The 16,681-nt window shown below is 32.8% G+C and overlaps 1 protein-coding gene across 1 annotated transcript; it reads right to left on the reverse strand.

The window, feature by feature from the left end:
- Positions 1–2,294: 2,294 nt before the first annotated feature.
- Positions 2,295–11,534, reverse strand: LOC134263508 (uncharacterized). Its single transcript, XM_062745860.1, has 5 exons — positions 11,327–11,534; positions 5,209–5,358; positions 4,073–4,124; positions 3,327–3,429; positions 2,295–2,516 (listed from the first exon to the last, which is right to left on the reverse strand). Exons 1-5 carry the CDS (start codon positions 11,412–11,414, stop codon positions 2,295–2,297), a joined length of 615 nt encoding a protein of 204 aa, XP_062601844.1. The 5' UTR covers positions 11,415–11,534.
- Between the last annotated feature and the right edge of the window lie 5,147 nt (positions 11,535–16,681).

Consider the following 16,681-nt stretch of genomic DNA (forward strand, 5'->3'; position numbering starts at 1 on the left):
TGATTTTTCAACCAATTAATACATTGACGTCATAATAGTGTGCTTTTGACGTTATGATAATTAAACTAAAGCTCGTATAAAGTGGGTAATAAAAATGTTATAAAAGAAAAAATATAAAATATGTGCTCTTGAAATCTAAAACTTAGAAATGTGAGAATCTCTTGGTCATTTTTTAAATTATTTTTTGTATAAATCCTTTGTATCTGTCATATTTTGGAGTACCCATGAAAAAAGAAATTTGAGTTTCTCTATTCAGCAGATTTCACACAATAAAACCCCTGGTGGCTCCCATATTCATGCAGTTTAGAAGTTCAAGAGAAAAGAAGACAATGTACGCCTTGTAATAAATCTCAAGTTTGTTTGTTTATAGAGAAGTTGAAAATGTAAATTGAAAATTTACAGATCGACAGACAGATGGACAATATGTGATCAGAAAAGCTCATTTGAACTTGATGTACACGTGTTCCCAATTTGTTTACAGTTAATTAATGTAAACAAATTGGGACACATGTTAAATGCTCAATATATTTTTTAGAAGGTAATAACTAATAAAAGTTAACAATTATCAAGATATTAAATCTAACAAGAAATTTTTAAATGACTATATCATGTATTTATAATGAAAAGAATTTCTATCAACGCTACGAATTTTAATGTTCATGAAACCATTTTAGATAACAATTCCACAAATTTTATCCCCATGACAACTTCTGTCTATAACTTACAGTATCCATGGTATTCCAATACTGGTGTTTGAGATACCTGATTTTAGATGTAGGTTACTTGTGTAATACTGAAAACACCTACTTGATCAGAGATCTAACAGTGTAACATATATGATTAAGATAGCCTTCCTATATTGAACTTATTAATTTTTAACAAGGCGAATTCATTTCCCCCATGGTGAGAACAGATTAACAGTATCCACTGTGTGATGCACTACTTGTTAATCAGTTTGTATTTTATTCATGTTATTAGAAATTTATGTAATTTCTGTATGGACAAAGATTTATCAAATGATTTTTTCAAACTCTATAACATGAAAAACATGTGTACCAGGTAATCTTGATGCAACATTTTTAAAAATTATTAGAAATTAAGCTTCTGACAGTTATTGCATAACTCTTACATCTGTAGGGACCATGATTTTTTCCTTATGCTTTTTTAAAAATTCTTCATCATTTTTAAGTATATAAATAAGCTAGTTTAAATCTGAAATTTATATTGTCTAAACATGCTAAAGATGCACTTACTTGTACTGTGGAATCATTTTTATTCGTGGGGGTCAATGTTCGTGGGTAGCAAAAAATTTCCTGGTTCGGGGGACGTAATTTCGTTGGTAACAAGTTTTATTTCGTTTTTTTCTCCAAAGTTAAAATAAAGAGGGATAACTCCGTCAATTTTGCTTATTTAAATTATCTCTCTTGTGAACACAAAAATGTAACAGCTACTTGCACCGCCAAATATTACAGCCGTGATGTCACAGTAAATAAAATTAAAATTATAAAAAAACACTAGTGATATGCGGATCATATTTTTAAATCTCTAAATCAATGAGAACGACGACAATGCCCAAATTGACTTAATATACGTCTACCCTGAAACCAATTCCAGCTAATTGGCTAATTAGCACTACTCTAAAATCGCACTGATAATTGACCTCATGAAAGGGACATTTGAGCGTGTTGGACTGTAATGTAAACACTACTTAAATTTAACAGTTGTATTTATTATTTTATTACTTTTAATAATGTATATAGTTATCGATGTCTTTGATACGTAATTTTTTAAAAATTATTTTGGTTTTGTGTCAATAACCACACTCAGATTGTCTTCTTTATGCGCGATTACACTAGAGTAACAGTTATTTGACGATATAAAATAGTCTGTGTAATCGTAACATTTAACAAATAATAAAATATATGTTTGTATATACATTCGTGGGGATGTAAATTCGTGGGTCAGGGTTACCCACAAAAGCCACGAACATTGGTCCCTACGAACAATAATGATTCCACAGTAGTTTCTTGATTCTATGACTCAAATCTACCTGACCCTAAAATGACTGTCTCTAAAAAAGAAAAAAAATAACACCTATCCAATGAAAAATAAAAGTTCAATTATTATAATGAAAATATCAAATGTGCATCTTTATATGGTGAATAAGCCTACACATTTTTAGACAAATCCATGTAGTAGTCTTCAAGAACATGTTTGTTTACAAACAGACAGACAGACAGATAAACATATTGATTCCAGTTAACCTCCCACAATTAATCTGCATGTGCCAAGACTCATATTTCTTTGTCCCTGTGACCAGCTCCAGAGATAACTACACTGCCTACAGTCACTTTGTAATCAAAGTTGACATACCTGATTTTTTTGAATTTTTCATACACAATTCTGTTGTGTTCATCTGTCTTCTTTATTGACTGTGACTTGTCCCAGAAAGGTTTCAATGAAGTTCCACAGGAAATGTCTTTGAATAGTCCTAACCAACTTAGATGGTCAACACCCTAAAAAATTATACAAAAAAAGATAACTTAACAATGTCTACTACAATAAAAAAATTCTTACAAAATTTGTACAAAGACACATGTGGCAGTGATACATTAAGCAAGAGTCAATAACAATTATTAATTAAGATAACCAGCTGTACTCTGGCTCTTATTATCTTGAAATAGATGCAACTTCAACATTTCATATAAATAAAATTCTTGTATGTATACATTTCATATAAGCAACAAGAGGCCAATAATACTGAGCCATCACATCCATCTGATTCTTGTGAGATCTAATGACCTCTTTATGCTCAACAGAAATATTGGTCTGGATGTATGCAAAGAAATTTAGGTTTTCATCATCATCATATTTATTTAGTTTGAAAAAAAAATCAAAATATTCGATTTCCACATGTCAGGGAAATGATTTTATAAGATGCAGGGTTTTTTTTTGTTCATAACTTAAAATGGAGCCTTAATCCTGAACCCAGATGTGCTTGAAAACATCAAATAGTTTGGAACCCTTTTTACTGGATAATTTAAATCCACCGTAATTTACATGGTTTTGGTCCCTTCTTTCTGTGGCCCTTGAAATTCGCAACTTTAGATAATTTTTATTCTATTGTACCCTAGTATGGATGCTTTGTGTATAAAAAAAATTTGCTCATATTGATTCAGTGATTCTAGAGAAGAAGCCAAAAATGACAGATATATGATGCATAACCAATAAACACAGGTGATAGCAATGGGCCAACTGACTTAGTAGCCTGAAAAATTCACACATAATTAATAATAAATCTTAATCATGCTTAAAAAAAATCTTACCTCTAGTTTTTCTCTGAAGTTTTCCACATTGTGTTTCAGCTCCCCTATCACAGGTGGAATTTCTCCATTTTCTACAAAAACTTTCTTTTCCAACATTTCTATTCTAAAATAAATAAAGATGGAAAAATGTATGAGGAAATCACTGCTATTATAGTTAAATTCGACAGTAGTGTGTGTTAGTAAGTTGAGTACAATAATGAACATAACTGTGTTGAACTACATGCAGTGTTGACATTGTTCAAGGAACATATAACCATAAAACTAGATATTTCATCCTCTGTATATCACAATTTCTTGCAAAAAATTTCTGAAGCAAAGTCTGTTTTTTTAAATTTGTAGGGTCTAATGTTTCTTCAATGCTCCCATTGGTTTATTTCAATTATCTAAACAATCTATATGGGATGCACTTGTTACCATTATCAAGATTTTGTATCCAAGTTTACATTTATTTTTAAAGAAATGGGGGTGTTAAAATAAATGTGCACATATACATATTATGAAGTACATTATGGATTTCATCAAGTATAGTTAAGAAACTTTGCATTTATTCAGGTTTTGCCCATATGTGTCTTTAACTTGAACAAAAAAGATCAAAGTGTATACTATTCGATTATCTTTTCATGAAGATGCAGTGTTTTGTTTCTCTGCCAGAAGCAGGCTGATTTTTTGGATTGTTTAGTCTAATCTGTTTTCGCAGTCATTTGATATGAATTTCCTCAAGCTCTAGATGATATTGTTTAAATTACCTTGATTCTAAGTTTGTGATCACTGCCCCAAACTGTGTTGCCAAGACATTGTCTGAAATCAGAACAAAATCATCCAAAATCCAAGAACAAAATCTTGAAAAAAAAAACAAACAACAGATTTGTTGTCCCTTTTATGCTCTATATTACATCCTCTGTTGTCCACATGTTCCATGTTACAATTACTTTGATATTTACTTTTGTTAGAGATATCATTGAAACTTGATAGTATTAAATTAAATATCAAAAGAAAGTTCAATTAAAAAAATCTATATTCTAGCTACCAATGCCCTTTTCTCACTGTAAGATAGCTATAACAAGAAAGAAAACATGAGATACTAATAAAATTTGAATTTTAGTTCATGACAAAATTAATATTTAGATTCAGCAAATTTTGACATCAATTGCCAAAACTGAACTTCCTGATTTCAGTTAATTTTTTTAACACTTCCTAATAATAGAAATCTACTCAGAACTGTCCTAGAAGGAATAGGCCAAAATAGGCTTTGCCTCCCATTTATGATTTTTTTTTTTTTTTTTTGTTAATAAAAATATGTATAAATTAAATTATGGAAAAATAACCTCTCAGGGCAACATAAGATCAGGCATAAGCATTACTTAAAAGCATTACTTAAAAGAAATTTCAGCATAAACTGAAAATTTTTAATGCAAAGTCTTATTTAAATATGTTTGAATTAAATTGCATAAAAGTTGGGTTTTTTTTTTTTACCTCTTCTTTACATGAGCAATATTATGTTTAGTAAACTTGAAAGCAAGAACTTAAAAATTCTCAGCTTAAATATTAAAACTCAGTAGATATGTTATTTAGACTCAACTACCTTGACCTTGTCTTAACAAATGAGGCAAAGAACGAGATTGACCTCTTTGACAGGAACAGTTTTGTGCCAAGCATGGTGCAGATCCTGTACAACTTAACAATTTGAGCCCATTTGAACAGTACACTTCAGGGCTCAGTGACCTTAATTAAATGACTGCCTCAGGATATCTTATAATTATTATAATCATTTGATCCTATTTTTTTAAATTAACAAACCCTCTGGAAACAATTTTAGGAACCTTTGCATAATGTATACTCTTTACATATACTTCAAAATTATGGCAAAGGGTACAGTTCCTACCATTACAGTGAAGGGCGACCACCTCTAACTTGTAGCGAGTATCAGGGGTGTTCTCAGGTAACTTTGGAGATATATTGATGAGGTTGCCTTTAGTGTTGTAAAGCTTCAGTATGTCATCTGAATTGGCCTCAGCAGCTGCTCGAAAAGTCTCTATCAAATAAAATAAAAAAATTGTTATCACTGATTGATAAAAAAAAAAAATACTACGAATACTGATGCCCCCATAAGGCAGCTCTTTGCTGATTAAAGTTTCTCAAATGCAAGTCAAATTCCAAGGTCAAGGCCAAAACTGAAAACCAAAAAAAGGTCTTGGCACAAGCAACAACCTGTGAATTACCAAAGCCCTTGCAGCAACCATTGAGAAATTATGGTCAAGGTTATAATCTTTCAAAAGTAGGTCAATGCTCGAAAATAAAGCCAAGTTCATTAGATTCCTGTCATAGCAACAGAATCCCTGACCCCAGGGCCATGAAATTCATATTTTGAAAGAGGCACCCTTGTTCATCATAACTATATGTACTTGGTTTGTTTTAAGAGTGCTTGGATTTATATGTATGTATCATTTCTTCTTTCAACCAAGAACACACTTTGAATATCTCAAAAAAATCAACTTGTACAATGTACCTTAGTTTACCAAATCTTTTATGAATATTTTGTGTTTGCCATGTTGCTACATGCATGTACTTAAGCCTTAAACCAAAGGGAATTCTCCAGCATTTCTGTCATTAATCATGCCAAGAGTGTTTAGACATAAAACCAATATTATGACTTTACAACACTACATGCAAACACTTAAAATAACAATATACCTAGGTTATTGTCATTTCTTTCTGACTTCAACAATCGATAATTTCTTGAGTCAATATTGACCAAATCAACTAAAAATGAAGATGTCCAAATACTCCCAGAGCGACATACACATTAACATTGGAAAGGCACTAAAGCATCAATTACCTGAATAACATTATTGCCCAGTAAAATCTCATTCAAACATTTTATTCTGGAACTTATTTAAACTTGGCAAATATATAATGCTGGTACCAATGTCCCTGATGTATCCTTTGTGTACTGCATTATTTTGTTGTATGGTGGTTGCTATATATATAGTTTACTCCCCCCCCCCCCCCCACACACACACACACCACCATCAAATTATCAAAACCAATAGGAGATACAATTTTTATATCCCAAATTCAGATTTATCTACCTTAAAATTTAATTTTAATGCAGAAGAATTAAACAAGATAACACTTTGGTCAAAAAGAATTAAGGTCCACAAAATTTCTGTATAAAGTACAATTGTACTATGTTTGCAAATCTTCATCTTGATGTTGATGATCTTTATGTTCATCATATACTATAAAATCAAATATTTTCATGGGCTCAAATTTTTGAGGTTTGGGGGGAAAAAAATATTGGTTTGTGGGGATCTGAATTCATTGTTGAAGAATGTTTTAATAATTATAGTTAATGAATATGAAATTTTACATTTCATGGTGGTCATGAACTTGTGGGTCAATGATCTCCCCATACCTCGAAAACAATGAAATTAATCCCCCTTGAAAATGATTTCATAGTAGTTGGCCATCTACTTATTTGGTAACGAAGTATGCTTTGGAACTGTATATACTGTCAAAGTCATTGTATACATATACTGTCAAAGTCACTGCATATGTATTGCGATAAGCACTTTAGTTACAGACATGGAAAATGATGAAAATCAAAACACATGTACAGGCTATCTAGCTTCCAAAAAGTAGATTACATGTATATTCAGCCTTCAGGGGATTAAAAAAATTGTTTTATTTTTTTAAGGGATTTTTTTCTGTCAATGGCACTACATTATCCCAAAGCCTCAGAGACCTGTTGTTAGTGGGGGTATCTTGATGATTATCAAGAATGGGGTATCTGTAAGTTAGCTAAGATACCACAACCAGAACTTGGTGTCTCAAGGACTCACACTGATTGCTGTGTTTTCACAACCCCATATGAAGAAGTTGTCAAGGACATTTCTCCTCTGTCTGAATTAATTAAGAACAAAAGACAGCAGATTTCAAATATTTACCCCCAGTATCAATATTGTCTGATTTTGAAATGCTGCACCTTAAATAGAACAAATGGCCTCTCCTTGACATCAAAAATTTAAAAAGATTAGATCAGAACACTTGTAAAACTTGGTATCTTCACATTGCTTAAATGTTGTGTATCTCACATATACAATGTATATCCAAATCAGTCAGTGACTGCATGGGAAAGTCTATAACAATAGTGGGGCAAATGGTCCCACTATTCAATGAAAAGTACTATTAATAAAATGTTGGGTCCATTATTACTCTATTTACTTTCATCTTGGTCGCCTGTGTGGCTCACTGGTACAGCATCTGCTCTGGAGTTGCAGAGTAAGAAGTTGATCCTTACATTGCAGGATTCAATCCCACTGTGCAATGTGGAGATAGGTCCTTCCAATGAGACCATTAAACTGTGGTCCCCAATTGCAGTAGATGCTGGCACAAAAAAAATCCCTCCCTGCTCAATGGCCTTGATTGGCAAGTACATACAGGTAAATAATTTGCAGCTCTCTACCAGCAAGAGGTAGCATCTCTTTGAGTGAAAAATTCTCAAGAAGGATGTTAAACAACAAACAAAAATAAATTTCCATGGTTCACAGACAGTCCCCATAAAAAATTAAAACATTACCTTTTCCATATAATCATATTTTCTTATACATTGTAATATATGTATATATTTTGAGACATACATGTACTTGGTCTTATTTTTTATTGTCATTTTTGCCATTTTCTGTCAATGTGTGTCCTAATCATATAAAGAGTGTCAAGTCACTTTCATGGTTTGATAGAGACGGTGTGAAAACAACTTATTTGTCCAAAAATATATATTAATGTCTGTGGATCAATGCTTAGTCTTAATGTGCAATAATTCAAAATAACTTGGCAATGTGGATTAAATATGCTGGCCTAGGCCACACCAATTTAATTTCTTGTTCGTTGGACATTTGATGAAAAAAAGTAAGAGCGGTCAAGCGGTTAAATAATAATATTATTACTTTTTGTAGTAAAAAATTTTAGGCGGAACGTGAAGAATTTTGAGCGGACAATTATATTTTTTCTGATTTGCAGGGTAAGCAGATGAAAAATGCGATAAATAGAGCGGAAATGGGACAGAAAATTGCTCAGAATTTCCATGGAGCGGGAAATTTTGAATTAATATTATTTTTCTAGTTTCAGTTAATTACGAGCGTGTGGGTCCGACGAACAAAATTTTTTATTGATGTGGCCCTATCTTAAAATATTAAGCACATATAATGAATCAATTAAAATTTTATACATCTATCAATAAAAAAGTCTTCTCAAACCAGAATTGCATGACCAGTACATCAGCTGTTTTGTCGGGTACCTTCAACAGCAGACAGGGCTCTCTACATTTATGGTTTGTCTGCTTGTCTGGTACCAGTGAAAAAAAAATTACGGCAAAGTGAATTTTCCTGGGTACTTGTCCGATTAGACAAGTGCATCTGCATCTTAATGTAAAGGAGTCCTAAATAATAAAAAGAACTGTTTAAAATTTTGTTTTATGTGTTTGTTGTATTAATCAATAATATCATGAATCAATCAAAATTTATTGAAAATTTTCGGACAAGTGAAATTGATGTTCGGACAAGTATATGTGTCTTGGTCACTTGTTCAAATAGACAAGTAGGAAAAAAGTTAATGTTAACCCTGGCAGAGTTGATGGAAATTAAAAATGTTATCAGTGCTTGGGAAGGCCAAAATAGTCAATGGGACTATGGCGCAACTGTCAACGTTTTTGATGGGCCATTTCGAAAATGAATGGGCCATCAATATAATCTGAAGGGCCATTTCATGAAATAACAAAGTGACAAACAAATATGAAATACGAGTGAAATGCAGCAAATTTAAAGCAACTTGCTTAGAATATAACTGACCCGTATTTTGTGTTAAAATTACGACAGTTTTGGAAAGGGAACAGCCCTACCATACAAATGAATGAAGTATCTCTTCGTTTAACCGGAAGTACCGTATAAGTGGAAATTTTAGAGAGATGCAAATTTAGCGATTTGTCCTTAAAATTGAGTATTTTATTTTTAGCGAGAAGTAATATTAGCGATTTTGAAATGCTCACTAAAGAAACTATTACAACAAAAGCAGAATTATTTTTTAGCGATATTCAATTTTAGCGATCTTGGCACCATTGCTAATAATGCCAAAATTAAATCCTCGCTAAAAATTCTGCTTATACGGTATTTTTTGACAGGTTTGAACCAATGAGATTTGTTGTTTTAAATTGACTGCATTTAAAACGAAAGTAAAGAAAGTCGTACGCAAAATATTTCCAAATAACATCACTAAAAATTGAATGCGCACCTTGGCGCCAAGATTGATTCATTAAATGCGCCATTTTTCACTTCAATGCGACTATGGCGCATGGTGCAAGCTGGCTTCCCAATCACTGTGTTATGAACATGCATGTGTTCCTCATGTTCTTTTTATAAAATATTCATTATAAGGCCATAATAAATAAATTCCTAGATTTTTTTACCCCCACCTTAATTTTTTCATTTCTGTTTTTCTTCGTCTTAATTCTGATCAGGATCAGTATTCAACTACCATTCAATTTTTGTTTCAAATACCGCGAACGTCAGCATGATTTTGACAGCTGAAAAGATGGTAATTGCTGTAACATATGCTAAACAAGGGTCATTGGCTGTGAAAGATTGGTGATGATGTGTAGTAATAGACAAACGGGTCTCTACTATGATTTTTATTCTGGTATTAAAGATAAATCTGCACCGACAGACCAGGTCTATAAAGAGTCTGCAAAATGGAAAAAAATATATAATAAAACCCGCCCGCTCTCCTCAATCTTTCAAAAAATTCAGATGAGAATCTAGGAATTTTTTTTATTATGGCCTAAATAACTTTCTTTTTTCATCTTTGAAAATCTTCTTTATATAGTCAACAATTCATTTGGGTTTTTTTATACATGTATATATCTTATAATATAATCATTTCATGATATTTCTTTTCATTAATTTATTTATTCATTCATTTTTTTTTGGCATTTTCATGCAGGTAATAGAATTAGAGACAATAGCTCTATATAATTGAATATCTACGAAAAGGTATATATGTGCCACTTAATTAAACTTGAGATAACCAGGTCCAGTCCAAAGACTATTTCTACCTACATAGCTATTTATACCTACATACTAGGTATATAAACCTACCCAAAGTAGCTATTTTTACCTACTTTCTGCTTTACTTGCATTTTGTGGCCAAATGCAGGAACGGCGCAACATGGTGAGCACAAAATTTCTTGATACAGTCACACTAATGATGAATATGACAAAAATTTGGCCAAAAAATGATCACTTCGTATATTTTCAATTTTGCATAGAAACTATAAAATTGCCGATTCAGGAAGTAATCATTTTTTGGCCAAAATTTTGTCGTATTCATCATTAGTGTGACCGTATCAAAAGATATGGTATTCACCATGTTGCGCCATTTGGTCTTTTGGCCGCAAAATGCAGAAAATATAAAAAGTAGGTAAAAATAGCTACTTTGGGTAGCTTTAAATACCTAGGTAGCTATTAATAGCTACGTAGGTAGAAATAGTCTTTGGACTGGACCTGATAACTGTCAATTTCAGCTGTACTGCTTTCTGTGAAGAATAATGATAATTTTCTCTTTCGTGTAGGTTTTGTACGAGTTGATGTTTCCATTATGACCACATCATACTGAGTCTAAGGTTACATTTAAATTTCAGTGCCAGCATGCATATCATTTACTTTGTCTTCTGATTTAACAATGCTGCATGCTGCAATACACAACAATGTCTTGCCTATGGCAATACCCCGTATATATAGATCTATACGTAAATCTTGATAAGCAGGTGCGCGAAATTTGACATCTGACAAAACTGTTTAATCGTTATCAATTTCTAGCACTGTAGATCGCTGAGGTGTCCAATCAAAGAAAACAGTTTTAACAAATCATTCTAGATTTTTACACAATGTTTATACAAAAACAGTGAAATCTTATTTGACAAGTTCATTTACCATGCGATAGGAATTTACCTTTCAGTTCGTCTGCCGTGTCGTCCGATCTAAATTCGGCTTGTTCCGGCTTTCCATCAACAGTAAAATATACAACTTTCGTAGCCATTATCCTTTGCAAATTAAAGTTCAATCAACAGGCATATCGACACGCGGATGCAGGCGTTCATCACATCTTGTAAGATATGTTCGTTGTCACTGAAGACCTAAAATAAGAGCAAGTGTGAAGTGAAAGAGATCCGAATGGATCGATTTAACCGCTTTCGAATTTCCTCAGAATGTATTTTCTCTCTATATATATTAGATTGAAATATATGGTAATGATATTTTGTTATTTAAATAATCCAGTTATTTAAAATGTTTCTTTTCTGGGGGATAACAAGACATGTTTACAAATTTTGGCGAAAAACACAACTATTTTTTTTTTCACTTTCGTAGTCGACATTCTAAAATATCCCCTTCGGTCTGATTGACGTCATATGATAATAAGAACTTTCCTGACACATATGAATGATGTACACAAAAAAAGTTTAAATGGCCAGAATAACAGAGTATTTGAAATATGAAATCAATATTTTTACTATTAGGCTTTTTCATTGTCACTTCGTAATTGTTATATGGAAATGCATGATTGAAAATAATGTTTTTTCTTAATATCAAATATCGTATTAAATATCCTGGCGTATTGTATTTTCGACCTATTTAGATGTTTTATATTAATTTATCGCAAACTTTATAGAATCTGAAAAAATATGGGCTTAAAATGTTAGCTAATGTATCTATAAATAAAATGATGTAAACCAAATTGCAGTTTTGTGTTTATTTTATTTATATGCCATGATGTGGAGAGGGCACAGTTTTCCTTACAAAAATATTAGCGTCTTGTGTTTTCGACCTAAATATAGTATCAACGCCCAATCAGTATTGGCTATAAATACCCACTGAATATTCCAAACAATAAAAAAACGATTGTCTATACTTCAAAAAAAAATTGAACAGGTTGCATATTTTGGTTGCAAATACATTTATTCGTTGGTTGAATCCATCTGTCAGTAGCTGTGCATTTCCAAATAAAATCAATGAAATTACGTTGCATTTTCCAGTAAAAATCTGTAAGAAAGTGCTCATATTTAAGTAAGAAAAAAAAATTGTTTGATCCACCCATTCATTTCAATATTCATGCGTCTCTTTAACAGAGATCTTAATTTTCTTTCAGAAAATAACCAATAATCTTTGTAATTAAGTGATTACGGCTTTGATTAATCAACAGGTAAAATTTGCATTAGTAAAGAGATTAGAATATCTGACATCGGACTAAAACCATTGCGGAAATTCCGTTGAATTGATTATTTTTGGTATTTTCACTACAGTTGTGCTTCAAAGGTATTTTTCTTAGTGTAGCAACCAAAAAATAATGTTCTACCGCGCGGAATCTGCACGGAAAGCAGATTGGGAAAAATAGGTCGAAAATACAATACGGTCGAAAACAGGATACGAGAATATGTGATTTATTGTACCGAACAGCTGATGGGGGTTAATCAAACAGAATATATAAACATCATGTTGAACACGATAAATTTCATGTAATTGATTTTTCTCCAACCCCCAAAGGTTGAAGACAAATGTTTGCTTACTTCGTAAAATTAGAATGTTTGATAATTATAAATTAACAAGCAATAATTAAAACATGCTCTAAAAGAATCGAATATATCATATACAGGCTTATATAACGTTATATGTATATATTTCTTTTCAAAGTGGAAAGACCAGTGATTGATTTTTTAAAAATATTTTTTTAATTATAAATACCAAATATATGAAAAGGACATGGACACAGACACCTGGAAATTACAGATCGAGGTGGGATGAGCAAGCATCCCCTGTCAACCGGTCATGCGTATCCGCCGTGAGTTCTATGATGTATTGCTCATGCAGGTAGACAGAGCATTCCCAAGTCAAATTCAGTATTAAAAACAAAGGCCTTTCAATTACATGTGAAACAAGTTAATTAATAAGCATATATACACGATCCAACGATAGGTTATATATTTGTTAACGAATAAAGTTCGTTAGAGCTAGGTTAGGTACCATGTCAAGTTGAAATCCCTGTAACACAATCTTATCTTTCAGTAGACTATAGCTGCCTCCATTTAAAAAAAATTTCGTACTAGGAGCATGCTCTTGAGTATCGAATAAGTTTGTTTAAAATATATTTTATTCAAATTAATCATGTTAATGAAGAGGATTGAATAAGTTGGGAGATGTACACACCATATGTTGATAACGAGATATTACTGCAAAAGGAAAAGTTGAAATATTAAATCTCGTTTGTCATTGTTTAGTTGTTAGATAGCTAGTCAGTAACTTGTGCTAATTGATATTTATTGCATGATAGTGAGGAAAATATGAAGACTTATTCAGCCAAGAAAAATCATATTCCCCGAGGGCTTCGCCCGAGGGGAATATGATATTTCTTGGCTGAATAAGTCTTCATGTTTCCCGAACATTCATGCAATGAATTGTTTATTATACCGAAACAAGCAAAACCTTTGAAATAAACATAAACTTTCAAATTTGGCACCGCTCTCAAATTCACTTTCATTTTCAACAAAACGTTACTAATTTTAACTCTTTGGTCAACACATCTTCATCAATTTTATGACGTAAACCAGGTTATTGTGATGTCTACTATACTCTCGGGAGTTTTCTTTAAACGAACGATAATTTTTGCGGGAAAATGCACTAAGTATCCGAAGAGGTGGAATATGATGAAAAGCATACAGACGGCCGGGAAATATGAAGTTTTACGGCCCGATCGCGTGACAACTTAGAACCAATCAGATAACGCGTTGTTTAGAATATTTATAATGAGGTATAATAATATTGCATCTTCGATAATACTTTGTATGTTGAGTCTAAGACCCCAACAAGTGTCCCCTTCTTCTCATTTAAAAGTATTTGAACGAATTTTGTTTCTTAGAAATATAAAAACAGTTCTGCTGCATGTAATAATTAAAGGAGCACAATTAGTGTCCGTCGGCATCCCAGTGTTTTGTTGGAACACCTGGTCTCCACATATGTCAATATGTAAATGTTGTCCACAAGGAACTCTGGCACCCTTTTAATATCACAGATGTAAAAAAGTCTTGTGTGTTATTAGAATCAGATTGATTTTTAACAAAGTTATTTTTTCTGATGACCATTTACAAGATAGGAAAATTTTCGACTTAATTTTATTTTTTTTTATTGAAAAAGCAGTTGTCAATGATACCAATTTATTGTGAGAAATGGTTATATAAAGTATAGAAAAAGTCGTACGTTACCTTACTGACTTTTGACAAAAGATCATAAAAGAGAATCCACATCTTATTTACACAACTTCTATCCGCACGTTTAAACTTACGAAAGCGCACTGAGCTCATTTCGTGGGTTAAGAAATTAATTTTTCGCGTTATATAACGCGAAACTTTCGCGAATAAAGGCGTAACATTTTGTCTTTCAAACAATTCAAAGTCTACGAGAGTTTTTCCAAAGTGAAACTTAATGATTATGAATTTCGGGAAAACACGAACCCCTTTCCGAATTCGAAATAAAATCAAGATTTCAAAAATGCCAAAATGAGGTTAAGACTATTGTGTCCAGTCACATCTGTGACATGTGACAAATGGATGAAATATGTTAATTTCTGTCCATTAGACTCGAGAAATACAACATCGTAGACAAATCATTGTAAAAAAAAAATTAACAATGCACGTCTTCATGAACATGTAAAGTTTAAATTCATTGAAAAAAACGTTGTGAAAGATTTTTGTTTTAGTTCTGTAAAACTAAACCCTGAAGAAGGAAGAATGGATATCATCTAAGATCTGGGAAATGGTGGAACTAAGACGCAAAACAAAGAAGAAAATATTAACAGCCAAGTCAGCTAGGTTAAAAGATCAGCTAAAAGAAACATACACAATACAAGACAAGGAAGTTAAGAAAAGTGCACGAAAGGACAAGAAGGATTACATTGACAAGCTTGCGCAAGATGCAGAAAATGCTGCCTCTAAACAAGACATGGGGACATTATACCGCATTACAAAAACTCTGAGTGGTGGTTTTAAAAGCACAGATACACCAGTGCGAAAACAAGATGGAGTATTGGCCTCAAGTATAGAAGAAGAGCTTACCTGTTGGAAAGAGCATTTTGAAAGGGTATTAAACCAGGAATGTCCATCAGCAGAACATGCTGAAATTATTGAAGCTATGGACACTTTGGACATCGATACCAACACACCAACAATTGAGGAAGTAAAACATGCCATCAAACTTCTCAAGAATGGGAAAGCCCCAGGGATCGATCAAGTACATGCAGAAATGTTAAAAGCTGAGGAAGTATTAACACCCAGACTTCTCACAGATATCCTGCAAACTATTTGGCAGACAGAAACAGCACCAGATGATTGGAAGGTTGGTCTCATAGTGAAGCTGCCCAAGAAAGGTGACCTAGTGGACACAAATAATTGGAGAGGGATTATGTTGTTGTCAGTTACCAGCAAAGTCTTAAGCAGAGTCATCTTAAACAGAATGGCCTCAGTGGTAGACCCATACCTTCGTAAAGAGCAAGCTGGATTTAGAAAAGGAAAATCATGCACAGACCAGATATTTTCCTTGAGGCAAATTTTAGAACAAAGCAATGAATGGAATGCTACGTTGTATGCCAACTTCATCGACTTTGCCAAAGCATTTGACAGTATACACCGTCCTGCTTTATGGATGATCCTCAAACATTACGGCATCCCTGATAAGATCATATCCATCATTCAGATGCTATACAAGGACTTCCAGGCAAAGGTCATCTGCGGAACTGAACTAACAGACAGCTTCCCAATCCAAACCAGGGTACGACAGGGATGTCTGCTTTCACCACTGCTGTTTAGTTTCTGCATAGACTGGGTTATGAAAATTACTACCAGTCAGACCAGTCGAGGAATATCCTGGACATTTCAACAGTCACTAGAAGATCTTGACTTTGCAGATGATATCGCTTTACTATCACAGCGTTACAAAGATATTCAAAGTAAAACTGATGACCTGGTCAAGTATGGCAGACAAATTGGACTTAAGATAAATGTAAACAAAACAAAGTTAATGAGGATAAATACAAAGATAGATAAAGAAGTCACAGCGAACAATGACAGAATAGAAGAAGTAGACAATTTTACATACCTTGGCAGTAAGATCACAGCCAATGGAGATTCCACCATGGACGTAGAAAATAGAATTTCAAAAGCCCATGCCATCTTTGCCAACCTACGGAACATCTGGAAATCCTCAATTATCAGATCCAAAACCAAACTAAGGATATTTAAAACAAATGTCATCGGAGTCCTT

Source organism: Saccostrea cucullata, unplaced genomic scaffold, assembly GCF_032062105.1.
Source record: "Saccostrea cucullata isolate Sc308-1 unplaced genomic scaffold, CSIRO_AGI_Scuc_v1 ctg11569, whole genome shotgun sequence".
NCBI lineage: Eukaryota > Metazoa > Mollusca > Bivalvia > Ostreida > Ostreidae > Saccostrea > Saccostrea cuccullata.